The sequence below is a fragment of the Python bivittatus genome, unplaced genomic scaffold (assembly GCF_059951505.1).
Source record: "Python bivittatus isolate LINGU-HERP-01145 unplaced genomic scaffold, Pbiv_v1 ctg000250_np1212, whole genome shotgun sequence".
Lineage (NCBI taxonomy): Eukaryota > Metazoa > Chordata > Lepidosauria > Squamata > Pythonidae > Python > Python bivittatus.
The window spans coordinates 1,195,155-1,223,006 of record NW_028277057.1 but is presented as its reverse complement, the minus strand read 5'-3'; the positions used below and the strand labels follow the sequence as shown (position 1 = coordinate 1,223,006).

At 41.6% G+C, this 27,852-nt stretch overlaps 1 protein-coding gene and 1 long non-coding RNA gene across 5 annotated transcripts in view; both read left to right on the top strand.

The window, feature by feature from the left end:
• The window catches only part of LDLRAP1 (low density lipoprotein receptor adaptor protein 1), a 71,848-nt gene extending 67,618 nt beyond the window's left edge, over positions 1–4,230 (top strand). For all 3 annotated transcript variants that reach the window (XM_088140939.1, XM_088140938.1, XM_025163509.2), the window contains exon 9: positions 48–4,230. In XM_088140939.1, coding sequence (XP_087997065.1) covers positions 48–198 — 151 coding nt within the window. In that variant the 3' untranslated portion in view covers positions 199–4,230. The remainder of the gene's footprint in view (positions 1–47) is intronic.
• Positions 4,231–5,997: 1,767 nt separating this feature from the next.
• On the top strand, positions 5,998–26,362 carry LOC112540102 (uncharacterized). 2 transcript variants are annotated; one of them, XR_015796160.1, is made up of 4 exons: positions 5,998–12,002; positions 14,024–17,493; positions 20,804–20,910; positions 21,204–26,362. It is a non-coding gene; the product is annotated as an uncharacterized LOC112540102 (long non-coding RNA). The 2 variants fall into 2 exon arrangements; XR_003084178.2 differs by lacking the exon at positions 5,998–12,002 and having other exon boundaries at positions 13,791–17,493.
• Positions 26,363–27,852: the final 1,490 nt, after the last annotated feature.

The following is a 27,852-nucleotide window of genomic DNA, read 5'->3' as shown; positions in this document are numbered from 1 at the left end:
CCAGTTACATTTCCTCACACTTCTTCTATCTTGCCTTGTCCTTCCAGGCTGGCACAGTCGCGAACCAACCCACAGGTCCTTGACATCAGCCTGACCCCTCAAGACATCCAAAGTGCTCAGATCCTCTCGCCGGTTGACTGGGACAAAGTAGATTCCATGATGGAGGCCGAAAAAGATGACCAACTCTTTGAGTTCTGACATCTTCTTTTTTGTTTTCCCTTGTTGAGCTCCCCCCCCCCCCCCGCCACACAAGTAAGATAACCACTAAGGACTTGATTGATGCACTGTATTCTGCCGACTGTAACTGGAAAGGGTTAATTAAGAGAGGAGAGGCCAAAAGCCTTGATTTGGTTTAGGTAGGTGTTGCATTGACACCCTTCAGCTTTTGACCAAAGCTTTAGTTCAGCCTTTCCCCCAGCTGTCTTCCAGATATATTAGGACTATAGCAAGCATATCTGGCAGCTACCAGATTGGGGAGGTTGTTTTAGATATTTTAATACAGCTTTTTATGTATGACCTTTTTTGGTCTTTGCTTTTATGGAGATGACAAGGTGCTCCTTGAGTAGATTTATTCAAGAATGCTTCAGATTTGCATCTATTATGGAAATTTTGTAGCATCATGTAACTTAACATTATAGCATTGGGCAGCTTCCCCCTTGGGATTGCATATGATAAGCAGTCATGACAGCTGTGTTTGTGAAGGACGAAGGATCTCCTTTGCCGTATCAGAATATTCTTGATATGCCAGCTTTATTTTAGAAGAGCTGGACTGGCTGGAGTGGACTGGAGAAATAATGTCAGGCTCCAGGACAGAACTGACAGTAGCCACCCAGATATTAGACATGGCAAGGCTAAATAAGGATCTTTACTGGATTCAAGTATGAAGCCATTCAAACCATTTGATTGCCCCTGGTCATCATGAGAGTGAGTCTCTTTTTATATCGCTCGTAGTTCAAATCCATCACTTCTTTTTCCTGCTGCTTCTGCACCTTAACACATACCTTGCTTTTATGTTTCTCAGCCTTAATACTAGGTAGCAGCTGATTGTTACCTTGAGAAACTTTGGCTTCCAGCTTATCTCCCATAGGTAGGAGGCTACAAGCTGTGGATGTTGTCTTATAAAAGATGGGGAAACGATGGCCACCTGAAAGTGAGCCAACAGTTCCTACCATCCTAATCCAGTTGGTGGCACCCCATAGCAGCTGAGAGCCCAGGATCTCCCGGATACTTCTGACCAAAGGCTGAAGCAAATCACCCAAACTTAAGAATCATGGGATCCAGAACTGCTAAAGCAGCGTTGCTCAGCTTTGAAGTGGAACCAGTGTGGCACATTCAACCTTTTTCAGCTGCTGTTGGGAGAGCTATGGATGTGACTGGTTGGAACAATGAGCACTCTTCCTTATCTCAGCTTTTAATAATGGCATGTCTGATAGCAGTCTCTTCCCCATCTTGCTTCGCTATATTTCCTCCAGTAGGAGGTTGTAACAATGGAAGTGAATGGGGCACTTCCTCCTTAGTAGTAGAAGTGAACAGGGCAAGTAGTATGGCACCCAGGAGTGGCTTCTCATGATTATCAACAGGGATTTCCTAATGGCGCAGTTTCTTCTTTTCCTTTAAGAAATCACTGGACGTGCAGTGCTTGTCCTGTCAGGTATTCAGGAGATTGTCAAACCTCAGTATGCTTCGTAAGGGACCCCTTGTCCATCCTCTATATTCCTTGGGATCTGGTCTGAATCTGCTTACCAGTCAATGCCACACAGTTAGTTTGTAGCTGGATGTGAGTTGAGCCAAAACAACATGCAGAGGATGGAGTCCCTGGTTGGATTTCCACTAAATCATAGGTTTATATTCAGCTGATACTTTAGACCATAGATGGATGTATTGCACAATGAAATAGTTTTTTTAAAAAAAGTCTCCCTGAATATACAGGTCGTCTACACTTAACAACAGTAATTGGGACCAAGATTTCCATTGCAAAATGATGTGGTTGTAAAGCGTGATGCCATGTGGCTGTGCCACTTAGCGATAGAAATTCCAGCATTTCCGGTTGCTGCTGTTAAGTAAGGACATCATGTGGTCACCATTTGCAAACTCCTGCTGGCTTTTCCCCACTGACTTTGCTTGCAGGAAGGCAGCAAAGTAGGTCGCAAATTATGATCACATGACCACGGAATGCTACGATGTCATAATTGCAAGCCAGGCCCCAACCACCTCTATTGCAATCATGTGACTGTGAGGTGTTGTGACCGATGTAAGTACGAGGACCAATCATAACTACCACTCATTCAGCACCGTCGTAAGTTTGAAGGTCGCTGAATGAGCAGTCATTAAGCAGAAGCTATAGAGAGTCATATGATGGGAAGATGGTTTCTAATTAGCTATTTATCCTGATATGCTAATTTTTTAAGTGTTGAGAAATTGGAGAAAGGAAGCAGCGTTTAGACACAAGGCTCCTACTCTGCAGCTTTGCAAAAGTGATCATGATTCCCTTTCATTTCCTTTTTTTTAATAAAGCGATTGCATTTTAATTTTATAAAGAGATAATTGCATTTTAATTAATTTTTTTTTTTTTTTTTATAAAGAGATGATTGCACCTTTGACAAACTGGAAGTATTTTGCAGAGTTGCTTTTCAACCCATACCTGTGTTCCTATGATGGTCTGACGTAGGAGGGTGGTAGTGAAGAGAATGGAAGAAAGTTGTGGGGCACCAGGAGAGGCAGAAACACAGAGAATTTGCGTGTTTGAGAGAGAGGAGGGGGGCCCTTGCGATAAGGGATAGCCGTGGAAAAGAACTGATGTTGCCTTTTGGAGTGTTCAGAGGCAGGATGTTTTCTTTGTTTCTTCCTCTGCCAAGCTGAGATCGTAGCAGACACACTTTGCATTTTGGAAAGGGGGGATAAAGAGACAAAATTAAGCTAAAAAGGTATTTCTTTCCAAAGGAACATAAAACAGCTGTTGGATAACCTTCTTAAAAATGAGCTTTTTCACGACTGTCACAAATGATCAGTGTCACCTCTGTCGTGCTGGCAGAGCTGATGAGCCACTTTGCTTTCAGGGGTTTTTTTTCTTTTTTCCCCTCTACTATCTAGGAAAATCTCAGCTGCTGGGAACGTAGCTACCTCTTAGGCAACAGCAGGCCTTGGGTTTCTTCATCTTCTTAAGCCCTTTTTCATTTCGGCTTGATTAATTGGGTTCTACCCAAGTATTTAACACAGTAACCCTGAAAGACGTCAATCTGGATTTTGAAAGAACAGCCAGGGGTTGGTTGTTGTTGTTTTGGCTTTAAAGTTTAAAAGGAAAGTTAAATAACTCTGTGTGTGTGTGTGTTTCTTCCATCTCTCTCACTGACCTGCAACTCTCAGAAAAGGTGGTCTCAAACCTGATTTCTCATTTCATATTCTGGATTTAGAAAAGCAAATAATGGAGAACCAGCATTACTGCCATTAAAAGATTACATTTAACAGTGATTTTGGATAACTGAATCATCACAGTTTCTCATGTTTGTGACCTTGTGGGAAATATACTAAGCCATAACTGGCTTTTGAAGTGCAAATGTTCTTTTCTGAAAGAACATAAATGCACTTTTTAATATCTCTGCAAATGGCACATCTTGAATCCAGAGATCTGTTCAGGGGTTGGCAGATAAATTGAACCTGAAACCAGACGGTTTGGCCTCTTGCCTCTTAGAGGTGGATCTAGGAAAACCCTGGGGACGCGGGTTCAAAGAAGTTTCTTCAGGATGCAAAAAATCAGTTTCTGCAGTACAGCCTCGCTTGCACGTGATGCAAAGCATTTCTGTTTGGGATGACATTCAGAGCATCTCCACTGTCTGTCAGCTGCATTTTAGTGCCCCAAACAGATGCTTGGCCAACACCCCCAAAGCAGGATGAGGTGGCCTAAATGAAAAGACCACTTTAGGGTGTGAGGCAGAAGGACTACTACTTCTATACAGTGTCCATGTAAACAGGTAATTCCTGAAGGGAAACACCTAGCGGAGAAGTTGTAGCTCCACCTACTCCTTCTTTGCAAGTTTTCTACTTCAGGGACAAGCTGGAAGTGGTACATATTTTATCATCTCAGATCTCATTTCTTTGTGTGCAGTCTTAAGAGAAAGGAAGTTGTGATCATTCTCAGAATTGTTGAAAGAGTGTTCCAAGGGGTGTCATCTCCATGTGAATATATATATATATATATATATATATATATATATATACACATACATATACATATACACACACACACACACACACACACACCTCTAAAGTTCTTATATATATTTAAGTACTTAAATATATATATATATAATATGCAGCATAATATGCCTGTGTATATAGATAAACATACATTGTAAAAAGTACTTAACGCTGTTGAGAAAATAAAATTTGTACTTATTTTCCACATGCATGCGAATGTTAATTGATTTTTTTTTTCCTACTTGGAACTAGAAAACCTGAACCATTACAAACTAAACAGTAATTTAACAAAAGTCTGAAATCCAGGAGAACATGCTGTCCTGGAGATTAATTGGCACCTTCACTCTTGGCTTTTAGGAAGCCTCTGAAAATCTTCCTTTGGATGGCCCTTTTTTAATCTATTCTTGATAAATTGTTATTGATGTTACTGTTTATAGGGTAACATGGCTATTGAGCTCCTGGTACAACACAGAGTTGGGAGAGGGGGGCAGTATAAAAAATGATCCATTAATAAATAACGGAGGAATGAGTTAGCTCTGCAAGGTTGGAATTTGCAAGCTTTGATGGTCGCTCCAAAATTTATCTTAAGTCTGTTTAGAAAAGCCACTAACTGAGTATCGCCCAGCTCACGTGGCCGTCCCTACCTTACCCAACCTTAAAAAAAGCTAAGCTGGGTCAGACTTTGGCTAGGAGGAAATACCAGGGCTGTGGGCTAGACTGGAAAGTTGCAGAAGGTAACAGAAAACCGCTTCCCTAGTGTTGCGAGAAAAAGATATGGACGTGACCACGAGGTCACCAGAGGTCAAGCATTTACTTTTGTTGTCAGGGATTTGACCTTGGAATTGGTTGAACTGAGGACATTGTAGGAGGAGAGCCATGTTAGTCTATGGCAGTGTTTTTCAAACTTGGCAACTTTAAGATGTGTGGACTTCAACTCCCAGAATTCCCCAGCCAGCATAGAATTCTGGGAGTTGAAGTCCACACATCTTAAAGTTGCCAAGTTTGAAAACCATTGGTCTACAGCATCCAAAAAACAGGAGGTGTCTGATAGTACCTTTTCTGACTGACAAATTTTAATAAAAGGCATAAGCTTTCGTGAGCTGCAGTTCACTTTACCAGATATATAGATGCACTCTGTGCGCCCAAGTTCCAACATTTGATCAAATGTGTTGGTCACAAAAGGTCCAGACTCAGTTAGGAGTAATTGAATGAGAGGAAAAGCAGGTTGGGTGAGTAGTCTAGCTGGTGTATTGAATGCACTGATCTTGCCCACTAGGCTAAACCATGGGAGTGGGGCCTTTGCCAACCAAGGTAAGACATTGAAGTCGAAATTGGAGAAAATCTAATTCAAGATACCTCTGTTTGCAAACACACATAGTATCTTATAGCCCGTAACCCTTTGTTTTATATGCACGTGGAAAGAAACGTGTCAACCACTGGTTGGTGTGGGTCTTCCGGGCTGTGTGGCCGTGTTCTTGAAGTTTTGTTTCCTAACGTTTCGCCAGCACCTGTGACCGGCATCTTCAGAGTGCAGGAGCACAGACAGGAGCAGTTCTCTCTGTGCCCAGGGTGATGTGGCCCTTTTGTGGGTATTTATAGAGATCTGAGGGGGGGGAAGGGGGGATTGGGGGTGTGTGTGGGGGGTTGAGTTACGCACAGAATACCCACAGAAGGGTCACATCACCCTGGGCACAGACAGAACTGCTCCTGTCTGTGCTCCTGCACTCTGAAGATGCCGGTCACAGGTGCTGGCGAAACGTTAGGAAACAAAACTTCAAGACCACGGCCACACAGCCTGGAAGACCCACACCAGCCATCGTATGCCGGCCGTGAAAGCCTTCGACAATACACGTGTCAACCACTGTTGGATCTGGTTTGGCCTGCATTTGACATTTGTGTTGTGTGTGGTTATGTACTGGTTATTCTCTTTCCTCTTCCTTTGCACACTTAATGAGGCAAAATAAATAGATCACCGGGTCCAGATGACGGTTGTCCCCTATAGGCAGATTTCAAATGGACAGCATCTTTTGGACTACAGGTAAGTCTCGATTAGTGCTGATAATGAATCCCACGAAATGGTTGCATTATTCGAATTCGCACAATTCCAAGTGATATTTCAATGGAGGAATAGGGTCCTTGGTTCCTGCGCGATGGGACACAGGCAATGAAAATGGTTAAACCTAAATTTGTATATGTTTATTAATGCAATACAGCAGCAAAAGATTAAAAGAATATACTTACCACTTAACCTTTATTTTTAACAAGTCACAGAGTAGTTATAGAAAGCAATTTTTAAAAAAATCTAAATATCATTCCTATCTTCTAGATAGATCTCATAAATATTTAAAACAATTCAAGTGAACAAAGGACAAGTTGAAGGATAAACCCATACCCGAGGTGTACCTGCTCTCTCCTGTATTGTGTTTAACTTTAAAATGAGCCTCTTTTTAAAAAATGTTCCTCAAAATTCCTTTTCTCCATTTTGCACACATGATTAATGTCTAAACTCCCAACAGCAACTGCACACACTCTATTTATTGATTTATAAATCAAATTTATATCACCACCCAACTCCCGCACAAGGAGGGACTCTGGGCAGTTCACAACCAAACAATTTAAAACCAATAAAAACATAAATAATACAGCTTAAAATACAATGATTAAATATGATAAAATCCAAGCGATGGTGGTATTGTTGCAGCCTGTGACCAGATAATATTGGTCAAAGGTAGGACTAGGGAACCAGCCATCCCCAAAACTGATTATTCCCATCCCCACCCCATGCATAAAGACACCACCAGGTCTTCAATTTTTTTCTGAAGTCTAAAAGGGAGGGGGCTAGTCTCACTTCTGGGGGAAGGATGTTCCACAGGGCAGGGGCCGCTGCAGAGAAGGCTCACCTCCTAGACCCCGTCAGATGAAATTCTCTTGCAGACAGGGTCCGTAGCATGCCCTCTCTGCATGACCGGGTGGGATGGGTTGATGTAATGGATGAGACAGTCCTTCAGGTACCCTGGACCCATGCCATGTAGGGCTTTAAAGGTGATAACCAACACCTTGAATTGGACCCGGAAGCAAACTGGCAGCCAATGCAGCTCACGGAGCAAAGGTGTTATATGTGCTGATCTTGATGCACCTAAAATCATCCGTGCAGCCACGTTCTGGACCAGTTGAAGCTTCCGGATACTCTTCAAGGGTAGTCCCATGTAGAGCGCATTACAATAGTCTATATGGGAGATGACCAGGGCATGAATGACTGTTCAAAGGGCCTCTCGGTCCAGGAAAGGACGTAACCAGCCTCGCACTAACTGAATTTTGGCGCTCATTAAATGCAACCTGGTATCATTGTATAATTCACACTACGTTGACTATTGCACAATTTGAACTTGCGCTAATCGTGACCTAGCTGTACTGCTTATCTTTCCTACTCCATCCACCCCACTTCCTTTTATAATAAGGTTGCATAACAGGAGAGGAGAAGCAAAAAGTATTTGTTTTTTGTATTGTCAAAGGCTTTCACGGCCGGCATACGATGGCTGGTGTGGGTCACACAGCCCGGAAGACCCACACCAGCCATATTTGTTTTTTATTTTGTTATTGGGAATAATGTATTTTATTACCAGCCTACTCCTGCAGTAAAGAAACATTCCCTTGAAATGTGAATCTGTTCTCCCCCTTCCTGTATCCCTCTTGTTCTCTTTCAACAGGTGCTGAATTCTGAATAGGCAGAATTAACCAAACAAACCATACGATTTTGACTGCGCTGTGCCAGTGCAGAATAGGTCTTAAAAGCTAATTTTACTATTTAAATAGGCCGTTCCAGTCTAAGGATATGTTTCAAATGATGAATACTAAATGTCTCTAGCCAAGCCTCATGAATAAGTGATGGCAGTGCTGTGAAACAAATTGATCTTTCAATTTTGATCTGACCTTTTTCAAGCTTCTGGGTGGAAATTTAAGGATCCCGAGATGCTGGCTCTTGGACCCCAAGCAAATCTTCTCCTTATTGATCTCTGTATTTATCTTGCTCCAACTTTTCTCAGCAAGTAATAAATTAAAGATCGTACAGATTAAAAGAAAAAAATTCCATCAAACCAAACCATCCAATCTAAAAGGAACCCGATGAAAAATTGTAAGTCATACTGAGATGGGAGAAGGGAGTAAAACGGAGTTTTCACATTCAAAAGTGACTGTCATCTGATAGTTCCCTATACGCTGGAGGAATTTTGTCAAGAGAATTGTCTTTTCCTGTTTTGGGCACCACCGAATAACATTGCACGTCACAACGTCCTGATCTTCCTGCATTTTGACTGGTATCCAAACCACTTGGGTGGTGCCCATTCAACTGATATCTCTTTCTCCTTTTCTAATGTTTCTGTAAACTAAATGGCCCAAGTGAACGCAGAGCCTGACCGCATCTCTCACTGTAACCTATTTCCCCCCTCACCCCCCTGTGGTGGCAGTGGAAAATTGACAGCAACAGCAGATACTCTGGGATGCAGTGACCCCATTTGGCAAATTCTTGTGCTTTTCGGCCTATGGCTTCCTTGAGGCACACGTTTGGGATGGCGTAGGCTCCCAAGACTTGGAGCCGACTGAGAGAGATCCATTCCTGCCTATCCAGGTGGGAACAAATATTACAGACAGAACCTTGAAAACACTGCAAGGTATTATGAAGCACTGGGCAGGAAGGTCAAGGTGCTGAGGCCCTGGTGATTCCTTCTGGATGAAGGAGATGGCCCAGGAAGGGAGAGAGGAATCCTGGGAGTGATCAACTGGGTATGCAAATGGTGCCAACGGGTATGGTTTGCATATTTTGATAACGGGATACATTTCCAAGTTGAAGGACGTCTGGCAAAATATGGCCTGTATTCATGAGAACTGAGAAGAATGTGTTAAGAAGGCATCTTATACAGCTGTTCTGGATAGCTTAAACTGCATCTTGGGTGGGAAGGTAAAGATGCTCCAAAATAGTATGAGGGCAAATATGAGGAACAGGCTTGGAAGGGAGATGCAGGATGTGGAGGCATTCAATAAGGAGCATATAAATACAGGAGGGAATAGAACAAGGATTCTGTTGCCTGATATCAAGGCACCAAGATGTCTTAATGCTGAAAGGTGAATATAATTTAGTAGATATTCCTGAAACCTAATGGGATGGAAGTTGTGAGTGGAATGAGGACTAAAGGGTACAATTTATTCAAAAGGAACAGACCAGAGAAAATGGAAGGAGAAGATGATCTGGAAGCTGGAAAGATGAATTAATGAGAATATCCCAGCCTGGATTCAGACAAAGATTATAAAGGGTTGGTTGTTTTTATATCATCTGCTGATTATTTATTTTGTACTTTTGTGGGTTTTTTTTTAATTAACCTCTCAGGGTCACTTTATATGGATAGCCATACAAATTAAATAAATGTTGGTTAAGACAATCAAAATTCAATCCATGGTTCACATTCAGATGTCAAAGCTATACTTAGCCTGTCATGAAAATGAGGATGTGTTTCAGTGTTCAAATCTGATTGTTCTTTTGGCATTTATTTCAATATATAGAAGGTTATGCCCAAACATTTTATGCAAATCTGTGCCATCTTTTGATTTCTCTTTGACTGATATATAGTGGCCACCCTATTTCAGCCACACTCAATGTTCTTTGGAACCCCCAGATTTCCTATTCTTCATTGGATGAACAGAACTGAAGTTAAAGCAAGCCATATGATGAGCAGAACAGACCTTCAGACCATCAAGAAAATTAAATGGGCCATCCTTCTTCATGTTAAGAACCTGCTCCACTGCATTGTGCAAAAATTAGAAATTGTCAGAGGCAGTAAAAATACCCAGATAATTAGAGCTTTGAAAACCAAGCTGTACTGTTAAAAATAGGACAAATCGCTCCCATCATAATTTTGCTCAAGTTCATTTCTTCTCTTTTCTGATTATCGTGCAAGTTTTTTTCCAACTTGAAGTGTTGTCAGTAGATCAAGTGCTGGGAGAAGCCGAGCTTCAGATCTTAGCTCAGAAACTATTTCACCAAGAGCAGTTCGTTCTATCTTCCATTTCCAATCTGTAGAATGTGAAGAAAAACTTCTTTGAGGATTGTTATAAAAACGAGTCAGATCAGGAAGCTGTTATGTATTCTGAGGATAGACGGATGAAGCAGTCCATGAATTTAACCATCTAGAAATACTTAATTTGGCTAATCTCTTCAATATGCAGATCATTGATTCTGAAACAGGTCTGTAGACAGTCAACTGCTCAAGAGGTCTACCAAGTGGCCCGTTGCGGCCTTGCTGTGCTTGCAGAAATGGATCAGTGGCTGAAGAGCACTCTGGGTAGCCCAAAGCACCTTGTCAGGTACTACAAAGCACTGCTCCATGGCCCTTCTAAGTACAGAGGTCCCAGATCTCGTTAATATAATCAAGAGTGTAAAAAGCACTAAATCTCTCCTAGAAAGGCAATTTTATTCAATCTCATTAACTGTGATGTTGCGAATAAGCCCAGACAGTAAAGAATAAAACCATTGCATTCCTGAGAGGGTTTGTTTCCTTTAAAAAAAAACAAAAAACTTATTTGGTGCCCTTATTTCTTCTTGATACTAAAAATTTAAATTATAATCACTCACTTCGCTTTGTATAAGTGTATCCATAGCAACAAGTATCTCTAAATTATTACAAGTTGATTGTTCCTCATTGAAGGCACAGCGCCTATTTCTAAAATACTGTCTCCAATACGGTCTCCAAGATTTAAAGCAAAGCAGAACAGAAGCTTTTTTGCCAATCAACAACCGTACAAAGAAAGACTATTCCTTTCTCATCAGCCGTTTAAGGCTTTCCCTCCCCCAACTTCAGGAAACTGGCTGTTTTATTTATTTATATCCTGTCTTTCTAATTACCATTCACTCTGAGCTGTGGATCTAAACATATAAACAATTTGATTGTGTGTTTCTCTCGGTACTGACATCGGTATTTTAATGTAGTCTGCTAATAAAGTTTGACTGAAAATGGACTATGCACATTCTGAGTGTAGACAGGAGGAATCACATTTTTAATGTGATCATTAGCATTTCAAAGGCAAAAACAAAAAAACCAAATGATCTAACTCCAGAAGTACTTGCTGGGCTCCACCTGCAGACCAAAGTCTGGTTTAAAAATAACCCTAGAAAGGGAACTTCACCAGCCCCACCTCAGGTTTCGTTTTATGTCCTTCAGTCATGCCTGCGCCTTCCCTTCCTGCCCCAAATTGCCAAGGTATGGACTGTGAAGGGGAAAATTCCCCACAACGCGATTTATGAGTGGAGACCACACCATCTGCTTGAGCTAAGTTTATTTGAACAGTGCTGGGGACAGACCAGAAGTTTCTGCTCACTGAAGGAGGGGACAAACAACCTTTAAATCAGGGGTTCCCAACCTGGGGTGCCTGCACCCCCAGGGGGTGTGAGATGGAATTTCAGGGGGTGGGACCATTTTATGCACTGAGTTATGGCCTAAGGGCTAATCAATAAACTTTGATGTTATGCACTGAGTTAAAAGCTTATTTTTTTAAGTACAATTTGTTCACCCGCATTAGAAATTAGACTTCTTCATCTTCAAATGTGATATTATTTTTGGGGGGGGGGGTGCAAACATGAATCAAACCTTTCCTAGGGCTGTGGGGTATAGAAAAAGTGGGGAACCACCGTTTTAAATAGTTGTATAATAAATGCTGACCAGTAATGATGTCCAGGGCCAATTGCCTTATTTTCTGATAATTTGATACATTTTCTGCTTATACAGGTAATCCCCAGTTTAAGAACGAGTTCTGTTCCCAAGGTTGGTCCTTAAGCTGAATTTGTATGTAAGCCAGAACAGTATTATTGTATAATACAGTGGTACCTCTAGTTACGAACTTAATCCGTTCCGTGACTCTGGTTGCAACAAGAGTTGGTCTCAAGTCGAGGTAAATTTTCCCATAAGGTTCAATGTAAATACGGCTAATCCGCCCTCCGAATTTGGTCACCCCCCGAGGTAAATTTCCCCCATAAGGTTCAATGTAAATACGGCTAATCCGCCCTCCGAATTTGGTCACCCCCCAAGGTAAATTTCCCCCATAAGGTTCAATGTAAATACGGCTAAACAGTTCTGAAACATATGCATTTTATTTTTAAACCTCAAAAACCTTCCAAACGCCACAAAAACCTTCCACACGCCACAAAACACACCACAAGCCTCACCGAACGTCTCCTTGCTACTGCGATCTCGCCCACAGGAAGCCGCGACCGCGTGGCAGCAGGGAAAATGCCCGCGGATCCGGTTCGTAAGTAGAGGCGGAGTTAGCAAGTAGAGGTAAATTTTTGGGGCCAGAGCTGGTCGTATCTTGAAAATTTCGTAACTAGGGGCATTCGTAAGTAGAGGTACCACTGTATTGTGTAATGAACTCGGATCATTGTGTATTTAACTTGAATCATTGTGTATTGAACTTGAATTTTGCTATCATAGGCTCCGTTCTTAACAATGAGTTGTCGTAAACCAGACGTTCTTAACCCGGGGACACCCTGTAGTGAGAATACACAGTTAATAAAGTAGAGGTTGGCGCAAGCCAGGTTTCGTGGTTAGTTACTTCCTAGTTTCCATTTAAAAATACGAGTGCTGATTTAAGATGACTTGTGGTCTAGCATCTACAAATGCCTAGGCAAGCTATTAAGGAGGGTTACTTGAATTCAGGGGCATTGGTAGTTGGAAGGTACTTCAGATACTTGTTTTACTCCTTCAGTTGGAAGAAGCCAGACTCTCTTCATCAGCTGCTCATGGAAAGTGAAGCCTGAATATCAGTTTGTCTAGACCAGTGTTTCTCAACCTCGGCAACTTGGAGATGTGTGGACTTCAACTCCCAGAATTCCCCAGCCAGCATGGCTGGCTGGGGAATTCTGGGAGCTGAAGTCCACACATCTCCAAGTTGCTGAGGTTGAGAAGCATTGGTCTAGACAGTTTTGCTCCATTCAAGAGATTGCAGACATGCCCTCTCCGTTTTTTAAAATAAAAAGATGCCATTTAAGATGCAAAAGATCCCTCAGTCACCTTCTTGTCTGATCATACTCAAAGTGAGTGGCAAGCAGAGAAACAGCATAACAATCATTGTCATAAATAATAATAAGTCACTGAACCAAAGGTGCCACTAACTGCTGGAAATGATTTTGTTTCCTTTTCTTCTTTTATTACCTTAGCAACTGAGCCTCCTTTTCTCCAGAGATGGTTAGACTGTAGTGGTTGAAAAAAAATATTTGAGTCGGGGGGTGGGCCCTTCCCAAGGAAAAAAAAATCCATATAACAGGTATTGAAGTATGGTTAAGCATCAGAAGGTGAGATCTTTCCATCAGCTCAGTCTGGTGTCCCCTAAAGTCTTTTGACTCATTTCTGAATGAGCTTCTCAGCTCCTTTTTTCCTTGTACACATGGGCTGTTTCAGCTCTAGCCTATAAAGTTAATGAGCTAGCTCAGCGTTTCTCAACCTCAGCGACTTTAAGAGGCGTGGACTTCAACTCCCAGAATTCCCCAGCCAGCCTGGCTGGCTGGGGAATTCTGGGAGTTGAAGTCCACGCCTCTTAAAGTCGCTGAGGTTGAGAAACGCTGAGATACATTACTTCCTCACTCATGCATCACAGAGAAAATTACACATTCCAGTTGTATATATACACCTTATTAAAAGGATTGGTGGAAGAGGCAACGGAGAAGAAAGATCTCAGAGTTGCTTTCAGTTCTTTATGTCATCTGCAAGCGGATAGATTTGTTTTGACTCCTTTGACAAAGGGAGCAGACCTGGCTTTCCTTACACATCCGCTGTCCCCTTTTTCACAGCTCTGCCAACCAGACTGGAATTCCAGTTCTCCATTTTGCTTCCTTCCATCCCTTGATTGGAAGGAGAAGTACAGGGACTCTCAGAGAACGACATGAGCCAGAAGTAATAACTATTCACAGAAACACTTGGATTGCTCTGGTGATGCTCTGAAGTCCTTCTCAGGTAGGAATGCCAAGGAACTATATTTGGTCCATCTGCTTGAGCTGATAGACGGAATAGTATCCATTATATGTATGCAAAGTATCCATTGAGTTGAACTTGACTGCTGATGATTTCCCAGATGTGACCATGTTCTTTTCTTGGCGACAATTAGGAGGTGGTTTGTTGTTCCCATATTCTGGGATGTATTTATTTACTTGCCTTGGCAGAGGTCTCCCACCCAAGCACTCACCAGGCCTTATCTTGCTTAGCTTCCCAATCCAGACAAGGATGCCTGGGCACTTCCATCTGCTGAGTCCCAGTGAAGGTTTTCCGCATTTTTGCAATGTAGTTTGGGGCTGAAGAATTGCAGGCATAAATGTATCTGCTGAGAAAAGAAACGTGTGTGTAGGAAAAAAAAGAGGCATTCCCAACCAGTGTTTAAAAATGTGCACAAGGAAGCAAAAGGATAAAAGAAGAAAAACACGAACTTCAAAATGGGAATTCTCTCATTCTGCCGAATTCTCTGCAGCCTAGATTATTTAATTAGATTTGTTCACCGTAGGCTCCACCTGACTCGGGGTGGCTCAGAATGTAACAGCAATGAAATATAATGCATGCTGTCATTCAAAGGAGACTATCAGAAAGCCAAAAGTGAGTTAAAAAGGGGGGGGGATCTGTTTCTGGATTGTACCACTTCAAAGCACAGGCAGTGAGACATCCTTGAGAGAAAATCTAACCAAGCTGTTCTTTGGCCTGCTAGAATATTATTCCTTTTTATGTGCAAATATTTAGTTAAATTGTCTTTAAAGGTTATTTGAAAGGCAAAATATATTAAAAAGCTATATTGCAGGCACAGAATAGTTAAAAAGCACAGTGGCATAAAAATCAAAGTACATAATAATATGTTTAGACACCCAGTCTTACCCATCCCTGCTCAGAACTAGGATCAGTAGGGCCTTAGTCCCAAATTAATGGATATACTGAATTCAGTGAGGTTTGCTTCTGAGACTTACTATTGTGCTGTAAATATAAGAGGTGTTTTAATAGTTTGGGATTAATCCAGAATTGGTCATATTTAGAATAGTCCACCTGGTACCCTCTAGGAGTATTGAGATTGTTGATCTGCTGGTTGGGAATTCTGGGAGTCGTCATTCCAATAGCAATGGCACCAGCAGGATGGGGAAGGTTGAAATAGACCCATTGATCTGGTTGGAGTGCTAAAGCATCTTTCCCAAATGCTTAAAGAGCTATGCTAATTTCCAGTCTCTCTTCAAAGGCCATTAAAAGCGTTCGTCTGTTTCTTTTCAAGCTCTGCAAGTCCACGTACAAGATGGAATATTTTCTTCCATACTAACAAGCTGCAATAATACGGTAGCATCTTCTTCAGAGCCACCTGAAAGCCATTCCTGGATCACATTCATTTCTCAGCAGTTCCTGGGTCCCTAGTTTGGTGATCACTTTTAATATCTGCACAATATGCTGGAAGAAAATGCTAGGTTACACATAATTCCGACCTTTCTACCCCTGAAAATCACACATTATGGGATTATCATAATTTGAAAAGAGCGAAATCCATTTTCAGGTGAAGTGAGCCTTTCATGATATAATTAATTGGACCAATTCTGATGAGGTATAAGTAAAACACTCTTGAGCTGAACTCAGTGCCTGGAGGTTTGTTGGATACACCTATGTAGGTTTCTTTAGCAAAAATTCAAAAATAGTTCGCTATTAGCTTTCTTCACAATATGTGTTTTTGGTTTGTTTTTCCTGCCTTCTCTGTCTAGCCTATAGCTTGGAAATGGTCTCTCATCCAGGTAGCAATCAGGCCTGACCTGGGTTAGCTCCTGAGCTAGGCAAGGTTGACCAAGGATGATAAATCAACTAAAGAGAGAGAGAGAGTGCTTAAAACTGGATTCTGTTGACCTCAGAGTGCTTCTTGGCAGTTTATTCTACTTAAGCTTTTATTATTTGCACTCTTTAGCCTGTTCGTATTCTTGCTTCTTAAGTTTCATTTTACTATGGTTTTGAAGGAATCATCTGAGGCTGCTAAATTATCCATCCTTTTTATAACAAATTGAAAGAATTTGATGACATTGATATTGATTATTTACACAACCTCCAGAACTGTAGGTTTGAATGCACTGTCCTTGTAAATCAATGGAAGGTTGCTTTAAAGAATGTGATGCTGGCTTCCTTTGCTCTTAAAATAAGGTTAACAAGCAGAAACATTTATTGTATATGTATTGGATTCTTAAAAAAAGGTTTAATAGGAAGTGACTGCAATTGTCTTGCTCTTGGAAATGAAATTCAAGAATTGGAATATTAATTCCCATAATATAAACTTTATTATTGACATATCTGGGGCTGAAATTCACAGATCACATGACATTACAATGGGTCATTGTGTGTTGAAAGTAATTATGTCCTTCTTACTGTAGTTATATCCCAGGTATTTAGACTCTACCAAGATAATAGAAACTCTGAACTTTTGGGTCGTGAGGCATGGCTCAGATAACTATTACTCAGATCAAGGAAGGATAAATCTGTCCTTGATCTGAGTAACAAATTGCTGATAGTATATTGTTGGGCAACATCTGAATTAAATGTGTGTCTGCATGCAGGCATTTTGACAAAGAGAAGGAAGAGGATTTTTGAACAACTTGTTCACATTTTATGGAATGTTTTGTTCATGGCATAATTTTCTATCCATTTCTCTTCCTTCTTTTCTTGTGTTTTTGAAGTGCTACATCACATTGTTAAAATATAGAAATGTTTTTCAGTTGGGTAGTCTGGTATAATGAAATATTTTTTGAAGAAACAGTATTTCTCAGGGGCTATGCCAGTGTTTCTCAACCTTGGCAACTTTGAGACGTGTGGACTTCAATTCATGCTGGCTAGGGAATTCTGGGAGTTGAAGTCCACACGTCTTAAAGATGCCAAGGCTGAAAAACACTGGGCTATACTAACTGCAAATTTTGGGAGTTGCAGTCCCACCATATTTGGAGAGGTGACCCAGTTCACAGACTAAAGCAAGAGCTTCTGAGAACATACTGATCCTCCAGAGGCTGAGATGGTTTTGGTAGGATCCAGATTCACTTTTTCCCTGCAATGTTAATTTAAGCACAGTTGAGTTAGCTCTTTCTATCTTGTACTAATTCTGGTTCTCATTGCTAGGTTCTATGCTGCCCATTGTATTGCAGATTTTATCTTGAATACTTTCACCTGCAAGAGAGCTTTGAAACTTTTTAAACATCTGTTCCCCTAGCCTGGTATTGCAATGGGAAGAAAAAGACAGCCTTCCTTCATTTCAGTGTTTCTGCTTCCTAAGGTAGGTGGTTAACCTATCATAAGTATCACTGGTTATACACAGCCTATCATAATTTTGCAGTATCCTAAAGCACAGGAGTTGGGAGCTGAAAAACAACAAGTCTGCAGAGCATCAAACTAGATTGGAGAAGGTTCCTCTATACAGATGTTACATATGCATCAATACACAGGGGCTCTTGCCATAATTCCTGCTTTTTGTGATATTTTTGTCAGATAATGTCTTTAAGGGGTTGCATAGCTTGGAGTTTGTTTAAAGGGATAGGTGGTGTAGGAGGAAAACCATTTGTTAAATTGAAGTCAGCACAAGATAAACATCTGCCAAGATCAAAGTAGATGACACTGTATTTTCTCCTAAAAGCGGGTAGGAAAGCAGGAAAAATTACTTTTGCCAGTCTCCACCTATTGGTTCCTTCCTTTGGTATTTGATTTGCCTCTTGAGGAGATAGTAATTTCCAGCACAACAGTCTCAAAGATGGCATATGACTCTCAGTGGCTTTATATGGGTCAAATTCCTGTCTGGTGCATTTTTCAAAAGCTGCACAAAAGATGAATATTTTCATTGTTTGTGCAATCCAATTGCTCCCAGAGATGCAACTGGACCTTTCACTTCTGACGTTTTGGTAAGCATTAAAGCTATTCCTTTTGAAGGTTTTTTGGCTTCTAACAAGGCATATCTAGCAATCTTCCTTCCTTCCTTCCTTCCTTTTAATGTGGGTTTTAGGGTTATTTTTAGATACTGCATTTATTGATTTATTGTATACTAGCCAGAGTTGATAAGATCGGACAATCTAGAATTAATTTATATAAATAAATGTGACTGGAATAGAATCTTTTTGGACTCTCCCCCATCAGTTGAAGAACTTTGTGATCCATGTCCTCCTATGAGATTGGTATATACAGTCGTGTGAAAAAGAAAGCACACCATTTTTGAGTTCTATGGTTTTACGTATCAGGACATCATAAAAACCATCTGGTCCTTAGCAGTTCTCAAAAGTAGGTAAATACAGCCTTAGATGAACAACAACACATGACGTATTACACTGTGCCATCATTTATTTTACAAAAAGAAAGCCAAAATGTAGAAGCCATGTGTGAAAAACTAAGTACACCTTATGATTCAGTAGCTTGTAGAACCACCTTGACCAGCAATAACTTGAAGTAATCGTTTTCTGTATGACTTTATCAGTCTCTCACACCGTTGTGAAGGAATTTTGGCCCACTCTTCTTTACAACATTGCTTCAGTTCATTGAGGCTTGCGGGCATTTGTTTATGCACAGCTCTCTTGGGGTCCCGCCACAGCATTTCAATCAGGTTGAGGTCTGGACTTTGACTGGGCCGTTGCAACACCTTGATTCTTTTCTTTTTCAGCCTTTCTGTTGTAGATTTGCTAGTGTGCTTGGGATCATCGTCCTGCTGCATGACCCAACGTCGGCCAAGCTTTAGCTGTCGGACAGATGGCCTCACATTTGACTCTAGAATACTTTGGTATACAGAAGAGTTCGTGGTCAACTCAATGACTGCAAGGTGCCCAGGTCCTGTGGCTGCAAAACAAGCCCAAATCATCACCCCTCCACCACCGTGCTTGACGGTTGGTATGAGATTGTGCTGATATGCTGTGTTTGGTTTTCACCAAACGTGGCGCTGTGCATTATGGCCAAGCATCTCCTCTTTGGTCTCGTCTGTGCAAAGGACAGTGTTCCAGAAGTCTTGTGATTTGTTCAGATGCAACTTTGCAAACCTAAGCCGTGCTGCCATGTTCTTTTTAGAGAGAAGAGGCTTTCTCCTGGCAACGCTTCCAAACAAACCATCGTTGTTCAGTCTTTTTCTAATTGTATTGTCATGAACTTAACATGCTAACTGAGGCCTGTAGAGTCTGAGATGTCACTCTTGGATTTTTTGCAATCTCTCTGAGCATTGCACGGACTGACCTTGGGGTGAATTTGCTGGGACGTCCACTCCTGGGAAGATTGGCAACTGTCTTGAATGTTTTCCACTCATGAATCATCTTCCTCACTGTAGAATGATGGACTTTAAATTGTTTGGAAATGGCCTTATGACCCTTCCCAGATTGATGGGCAGCAACGATTGCTTCTCTAAGACCACTGCTGATGTCTTTACTCTTTGGCCCTGTGTGAACACACACCTCAATGCTCGAGACCAGCAAACTCCTAAAACTTCGGCTGTTACAGAGGCCGAACACTTGCTGATGATCAGTTGATCAAGGGCATTTGATTAGCAGCACCTGGCTGCTACTTAGCCTCTTCATACCTATGGGAGCAGTAAGGGTGCACTTAGTTTTTCACACATGGCTTCTCCATTTTGGCTTTCGTTTTGTAAAATAAAAGATGACATCGTGTAATATGTCATGTGTTGTTGTTCATCTGATGATTTTTTTATGTCCTGATATGTAAAACCATAGAACTCAAAGAGGGTGTACTTTCTTTTTCACACGACTGTACAGCCTTTCCAAGATAGCTTTTGTTCAGAGCGCATAAGGAGGCACTTTGAGTCCATTTTCTTGGTGTATCCAGATTAGCATGGATATACCAATTGTTAAATTTCCAATGTTAAACTCAAATCCCTTCATTTGGACATGATTGGAATTTGTTGCAGAAATCTGTATGCAAGCAGTGCACACTCAGTGGTGCTTGAGTTTTATTCTGCTGCTTAACAGAGAGAGAAAAAGGTAATTCTCATTTGGCAGAGAGGTGGCTTCAACAATTCTACTCTCTGTGAGGAATAAATATAGGGGTGTGTGCGTGTTCAGTATCTGCCCTCTGTTCCTTTCTTCCATCTCCAGAGAATTCCATTCATCAAAGAATGATCACATCCCCGTAACACACCCTGAACCTAGTTGGCTGTTAACCACTAGTAATGGGCTTGCCCTTTGATGCACAGTATATCAAACCAACGCCAACCCTAACTGGTTGGTTGGCAGCCATTTTGACTAGTGATCTGGCCATCTTTGTGGTTGTTTCTTTTTTCATTGCGTTTGCTTAAAAATGAAAATCAAAAATATAGCAATCCAAACAGGGTTGGAGCTACTGCAGATAAAGGAAGCAGGATGGTGTCCCTCTTTTGCCTCTCTCACTCCTAGACAAAATGAAATGGGGGAAAACTGAGAGGAAAAATGACAGGGTGGCTTCAGCAGCTCCATAGTATGGCTGCTGTAGCCTCTCATCTCTATTTCCTGAAGGCCAAAAGGATGCAGATCACTCTATGCAGGTTGAGTTAACCAACAATAAAAGTTGGTTGCCAACTGTCAGGCACTCTGACCCAACTGATTCAGACAATTTCCTTTGCCTTGTAGATTGGCCTAGTGTGCTATGTGAACATAGCTGAACATTGATTTCTTTGAAACAGCAGTGGTTGTGCCAGATACCACCCCCTATGGTGAGGGGGCAATGGCAAGGGAAGGTAGGATGAATGTGGGCTCTGCGAGGACCGGTTGAGAAGAGGGGTCTGGGGAAGGGTTAAGAGGTAATTTGGAGGGTGAATGTATTGAGGTAGGGACTAGATAGAGGAGATGGAGCAAGTGGGCTATCTGGTGCCCATTACCTCTTCTGGTGTAGCTACCTCATCCTAGTGCCCAGGGGGTCCTGACATCAGGCTGCTAGTGCTAAATCCCTTCCCTTCCCTCCCCTCCCCTCCCCTCCCCTCCCTAGGTTTGTTTTTTTTACCAATGGCTGTTCCTTTCTCTCCGTGCCCAGATGCATATGAAGCATCCTAAACATCAGAAGGGTTAATTGACATCCCAGCAGAACACGGCTTGACAAGACCTGCCTGGCACCTGTAAAATAGCCTGGAAGCTTACATCCATCTTCACGTAATTGCCCCAAAGATCCCAACTGACCCCTCTTTACCTTGCAGCTGGAATTACAAGAAAGATGACAAATGTGCTTGGCCAAGGCTTAGTGGTCCCCCGAGAAGGCACCAACAGGTTTTTCCCCTGCAAAAAACACGTTGAGATGATTTTTCAAAAATCCTTTGGAAATCTTGCTTATGCCCTGATTGACTCAAGGGATGGAAACTATTTTCCATGGCAGGCGAGAAGGGCTTTGTTTTGCATAGTTCAGAACCATTCAGGTGAAAGGGAAATTAATTTAACTGCTTGCAGGGAAGGCCACGAAATCTATTTTTCTCCAAAAGATTAAGCATTCTGCTTTGCGCTTGGGCTCACGCTCAGAAGGGGGTGTGTGCGTGATTTTCTGCACTGTGAGTGAACTGCCTTCCTTTCTTAACTGGAGTGTTGTTTTTCTGTGTTTGGTTTATGGTGTGCATTGGGTTCATTCTCCACTCAGCAGCTGGAATATTGTGAAGGGTTAAAGCTGCAATGGGTTTTTAGCTGATGACTGTGAAATTACAGACCTTCATGGTGGTTCCAGGGCTAAACTGAACCAGTTGTCACTCAAATGGCTAAGAGAAGTGTCATCAACCTGATGCCTATGGTTGCTTTACATGGCCAGCTTCACCTGACTTTGTGTGTGTGTGTGTGTGTGTGTGTGTGTGCAAATCATTAAAAGCAACTCTGTTATGCTGCAAAGGGCCTGCCTCTAATAAAGTACAGTATGTGGCTGTAACTTCATGTTTTGTTTGGAAGTGTGCCTATGTCTCTGCCCAGAAAAGAGAATACAGAAGTAAGCTGGGGTTGAGGAAAGCAACTTGAATAAACTACAGAAGGTGTCACAGACCATACATTTTCTTTCCTTAAATGATTTGTGAATTCATGAGCTTCTCTATCGCAGCCTTTATGTGAGAGCGCTCATGACATCCTGCCTGTTATGGGCCTTCCAACATATACCCCCAACAGTTAAAACATGTTGCCAGTCCCTGTGCTGGGGGAAGATCCATACCTTAATGGGATTGCAAATCTACTTTGCATGCAGAAATTTCCAAGTTCACTTTTGGGAATCTTCAGGGATGATTAGAAACAGCTATCCAAGTTCAGAAAATGTTGGTTTGGTTGGTTGGAGAAAAAGGGCTTCCACAGGAGGAAAGACCTGCTCATGAGCAAGTCCCTCCTTAGGAGCAGTTCAGTGGCTTCTCTGTAGCTGAGCTCAGGTAGGGCTGTGAGAACTCCAGCTTAAAGGTTTTCGGTCTCATAACAGCCTTTGGGTTGTTGGCTTTGGTCTTTTTTGGGCTTCACCTTGGATCTTGTGTTTACAACTTCATCTCAAACTGGACAGGGGGAGTCACTCAAAACACAATGGTTGTGGTTAGACAACAAACTCCACAAGGTCAAAGACCTAGATCTGGATTCACACAACATGCTAGGCTTAATATTATTTTTTTTTTCTTTTTGGGTGCCATAGCATATTACATGGACCCAGCCTGTTTAGTTAGCTTATAGTTCAGTATATATGTGAACCCAAAGCATGAATTAATTCAGAAACCACATTAACCATGTTGTTTGAAGATAGCTAGCCCATATATTAATGCCCCACAATTTCTTCTGAAAGAGTGAACTGCAGAAAGGTCATATATGCCAGCTGAGGAAGTTCTTAATTTGAACAAATGAGATGATGTTCTTTGAACCCCATCAAAGTTTCCAAATTGCTTGCTTTTCTCAGTTATTAGGGGAGCCTTCTGCCTTTCCATTCTTGCTTCTCCTGTGGTCTTTCCTCAGGTTCTGGCTGCCATCTTGATTTTTTTTTTTTTACATCCCCCTCAGCCCAACTCTGTCAGGTTCATTGAAGCTAGGTCTGGCAGATATAATGAAGGAAATCTCTTAAGGACTCTGAGCAATGTTTTTTAAGGTTCCATCCTTGTCCTCAGCTCACCTTTCAAAAAGCAGAATATCTCCACTGAGAATCTTGCTATTTGCTCCTACCTACCTGGAATACAGTTACTACTTGGGCCAAAAATCAAGGCTGTAGAATACACTGGTCAGATCAAGTACCTAGCAAAACCCATGGTTTATGAATGAGGTTATTGGGTCAGACTAGCCAATGTTTCTTTCTCTTTAATGAACCACAGGGAAGCAAACTATGGTTTAGTGAGATATGTGAATCAACTGCCTATCTTACACTCAGATTATAGAAGTCAGTCTTGCGGAAGATCTGTTCCCCTTTCTGTTTGATAGCTAAACCCTTGTTTAGAAGAGTTTGGGGATACAAAAGGCTTGATGTGCTGATTTGTGGTTCTGTCTAACCACACTGAATTCTTTATTGCTAAAGGATGTTTTAATTGCTTTAATGGTTGTTGGCCTTCAGTGGCTTTTAACTTATTGTCTTGAGCAGACTTGTGTTCTTTATCTTCAAAGGAAAGGAAGGTAATAAATGGGTGAATGTCAGAACTTAAGGTGAATAAATACTCCTCACACACACACACACAAACCATTCCCTCAAACCTAGTAAGCTGCAGGCATCTCTCAAACTAGTGTGAAAATAATAATAAGGTGAAGAGCTTAAGGCTTCTTAGATGAAACACCTTCAACAAATCTTTGAAAACTTCAACTCTGCTCTGTGGCACTCTTGGGATTAAAACCCCACTGGCCTCCCTTGACTTATTCCTAACCAAGTATGCACACCTGAAAAGTAGCATTTCACTAGCTGTCACCATATCAACCTAGATTGTGTTCACACAACCCAATCAAGATCTAGTTTGCTTGTTCATGACTTAGCATGTTATGTGAATCCAACCTGTGTGATTTGTAAGTCATAGTTTATGATTTAGTAGGTTGTAGGATTTGAGCCAACTGCAATTTATTCAACAAATCATGGCTTAATGTGTAACATGGTCAATGTGTCATCTTCAAGAGACATAGGCTGAAGTCTTTCCCTCATGTGTCTTGGATAGGAAATATTTCCTGTTTCAGATGTTTAACTTCTATCTCCTTTGATTGGAAAAAATGTCAACGGTCCATCTATGAGAGTGCTGTTGCATGTGAAAAAGATGTGTCAAAGTTACTGGACTTCCCTGAAGAGTTAGTTTCCTCTTCCTGTCAGCTCTAGAAGCCCACAGAGATAAAAATTGGGACTTTGTTAAACTTATATTGCAAGGCAGTATATATAGCACACCCTCTTCTTCTTTTCCCTGCAACAGCCCTGTGAAGTAGGCTGGGCTGAAAGAGAGGGACTAGTCCAAAGTCTCCCAGGGAGCCTCTGTGGCTGAGGGGAGGGGGATTTGAACCTGGAAGTCCCCCCTTCTAATCCAACACCTTAACTATAGCACTACCTCTGTGTGTTGGTTTAGTCTCTGTATTCATCTATGGAAGCCAAGTTTTCATAGAGGGCCCTCTGGGGCTCTACGTTCTTCATAAGTAAAGTGTAAATGCGGAGTGGCCCTAACTGGTGTGTAGCTGTTGGATCCTGCTTTATCCCTGTTTTGAGGATGGATCACATTTGTTTCCCCTCCAATCACTTGGCTCTTCACTGCTTCTCCGGGATTCCTCTGTTCATACAGAAAGGACCATCAGCTCATGCTTTAAGTATTCTAAGATGCACTTCCACTAGCCCTGGAGATTGAAACTCATTTAAAGTAAAAATAAAGTACTCCTTGACCATGTTTCTATCAGTCTCAAGCTTTAATCCTGTTAGTTCAGCTGGCTTTTCTCAGTTTTCCTGGTGCAACACATTCTTTTTTGTTGGAGAACCCTAAACCAAAATAATCTTTGCCATTTTGGGATGCTTGTTAGTATTTTAACATCTTCATTGAGCAGCTGGTATATTTTCCCCTTTTTTATTTTGAACATCTCTAAAGAAGACCTTTCTGTTACTGTTAGCATCCTTTGCTAATGCCCACTCAGTCTAAGATTTATCTTCCAGACACCATCTCTTTACTTCCAATTACCCATCTGTAGTCTTCCTTGGTGACTTGTCTCTTTTTTAGAGTCCTTTTGTGTTTCAGTTTCTCATTAAGGATTTTGCGTAGTTCCACTGGGTTCTTCTAAGGTCCTCCATTTCTTTTTTTTCTATTGGATTTATTCATAGTTGTACTTTTGGTATCTCCTTTTTAAGGAACTCCTACCCATCTTTTCTACTTGTGACAGCTCTTTGAGAATGAGGAGAACATCCTGAGGAGCTAAAAGAGGTGGTAGGAAGCAATCTCATCAGTTCAACTTCTGGGAAATTTCTCATTGGCCAGGCCCTCCTTGGCTATGACATAAAATATTCTCCTAATTCCAAGCGTGTCCAAAGTGTGTGTGAGTTCCCCTGTTAGTGTTCCCATGTACCAAACAGTTACGTTTGCTTGGCTGGGCTGTAGATACTGTGTTCCATCTGTCCTACTTTTAACATCTTCCTGTGGCATCTAGAAAGTGGTTCTCAGCAGGACCCTCAAATTATCCATTGTAAGACAAGTTGGAGAATCCACAAACAGATTTAATTACGCAGCCAAACTGTTTTGCCTCCAATTCTATCCATCACACTACAAGTGTCTCCCTCCTTGCCTGTTTATTCCTGTAACTGTAGATCAGTGTTTCTCAACCTTGGCAACTTGAAGACGTGTGGACTTCAACTCCCAGAATTCCCCAGCCAGCATGGGGAAGCTGGCTGGGGAGTTCTGGGAGTTGAAGTCCACACGTCTTCAAGTTGCCATTGTTGAAAAACACTGGGCTATACTAACTGAGAATTTTGGGAGTTGCATCCCACCATATTTGGAGAGGTGACCCAGTTCACGGACTAAAGCAAGAGGTACTGAGAACAAACTGGTCCTAGTCTGGGATCCTCCAGAGGCTGAAATGGCTTTGGTAGAATCCAGATTGCTGGCTGGGGAATTCTGGGAGTCAAAGTCCACATATCTTAAAGTTGCCAAGGTTGAGAAACACCACTGTAGATATTCAATTCTGTTTTTGTGTTTCTCAATGACCATAATGTTTTATTTTCCTTCAAAGTATTTCTTCTCATTCTGCTAAAAATAAATTTCACAGTGCAGCAAGGTATTAGTTTTTATTTGCCCTTCTAATGTTTCTTCTTTTGGCGTGACTCTACCCGTCTTTCGCAAATATGCCTTTACTTACCTATTTATGAGTTTTACATAGATTCCTCCTTGATTGATTTTGAACTGTAGAAGGGTTCTCTGTTCCCCACATTGTTTATTTGAAATTAAAATAAGTGTTTACCTTAACACCAGTGATCTACCCTTAAAAAACACACACACACATTAATTTTAGAATCATTTTGAAATCTTCATTTAGATAGCAACTTCTGTTGTGTGCACTCTCAGTCCCAATCAGCAAGCTTTTCTATTTATGGGCTTACTTGTGTTTCCTTTCCTTAATTTCTGCAAATAACTCCTTAGTTGCAGTGTCTGATTATTTTAGCTCCAAAGTCAGACCATTTGTTTCTAATTTATTTCAGCTTTAAAATACCTGGCTGCATCCAGTATGGAACCAGGATTGGAATGCTAGGAGGAATCCCAGTTCAAGCCACTATTCTCCCGCTAAGCTCATTGGATAATAGTTAGCAAATTGGTGGGCTCACACATCTTGCTCAACCAGAGATAGGCAGTCTGTGACACTCCAGATGTGGCTGAACTACAACATCCCTAGGAAGCATGACCTACAAGTTATGGACACTGAGATTTGTAGTTCAGTCACATCTGGAGTTGCCTACTTCTATATTTTTATTGGATTTACCTGCCATTGAATCATATAGAATTGCATGCTTAAACCTGATTTAGGGATTATTTTGCCTTTATTATGTTAAATTCATGGATGTAGTGTTTGTTTTTCATCTAGTTCTATTTCTTAGTCGTTTTAATCCTCTGTGTGCCTTTAGGATTGTAAGTTGCTCAGCATTAATCAATGATTGAAGTGCCATATAAGCCTAGTTAAAATGAAAGAATGAATTAGTTAAACCATAATGGCTGGGTATGCATCATAATAGTTCGGCATTGTGAAACATACTAAAGCCAAAGAAAACTAGCCGCATTTTATTTTATTTATAATGACTGGCTCAAAGTCACCTAGGGAACTTTTGATTTGAGTTGGGACTCAAGCCTGGGTCTCCTCGCTCCCAGTCCTGTGCTCTTGGCTGAGAGGAAAGAAGATCTCACCAGGGAGTTTCTGTGACTGAGGGAGGACTTGAAGCTGGGTCTCCCTGCTCCTAGTTCAGCACCTTCATGACTTAGTCACCTCTGGTCACCTAGAGAGCTTTGGGGCATGGAGGGATAGGAGCAAGAGGCCCCTCAGAGGTAATTCAGTCTAGTGCCTTCATCCCCTCTGTTTTCCAGAGATCGATGAGGCACCCAGCCAAGCTGCTTGTCAGCTTGCTTGGAAACTCTCCAGGGCCAAACTCTCCATCAATAGAACCAAAAGACATCTGAGGCAAGCCTGATAGGATCTTCTCCTGAGGAGGTTGGTGGTGCCAGTGAGTTGTATGGTCACCAGAAAGTGATTGGACCATGACAAAGGATTGA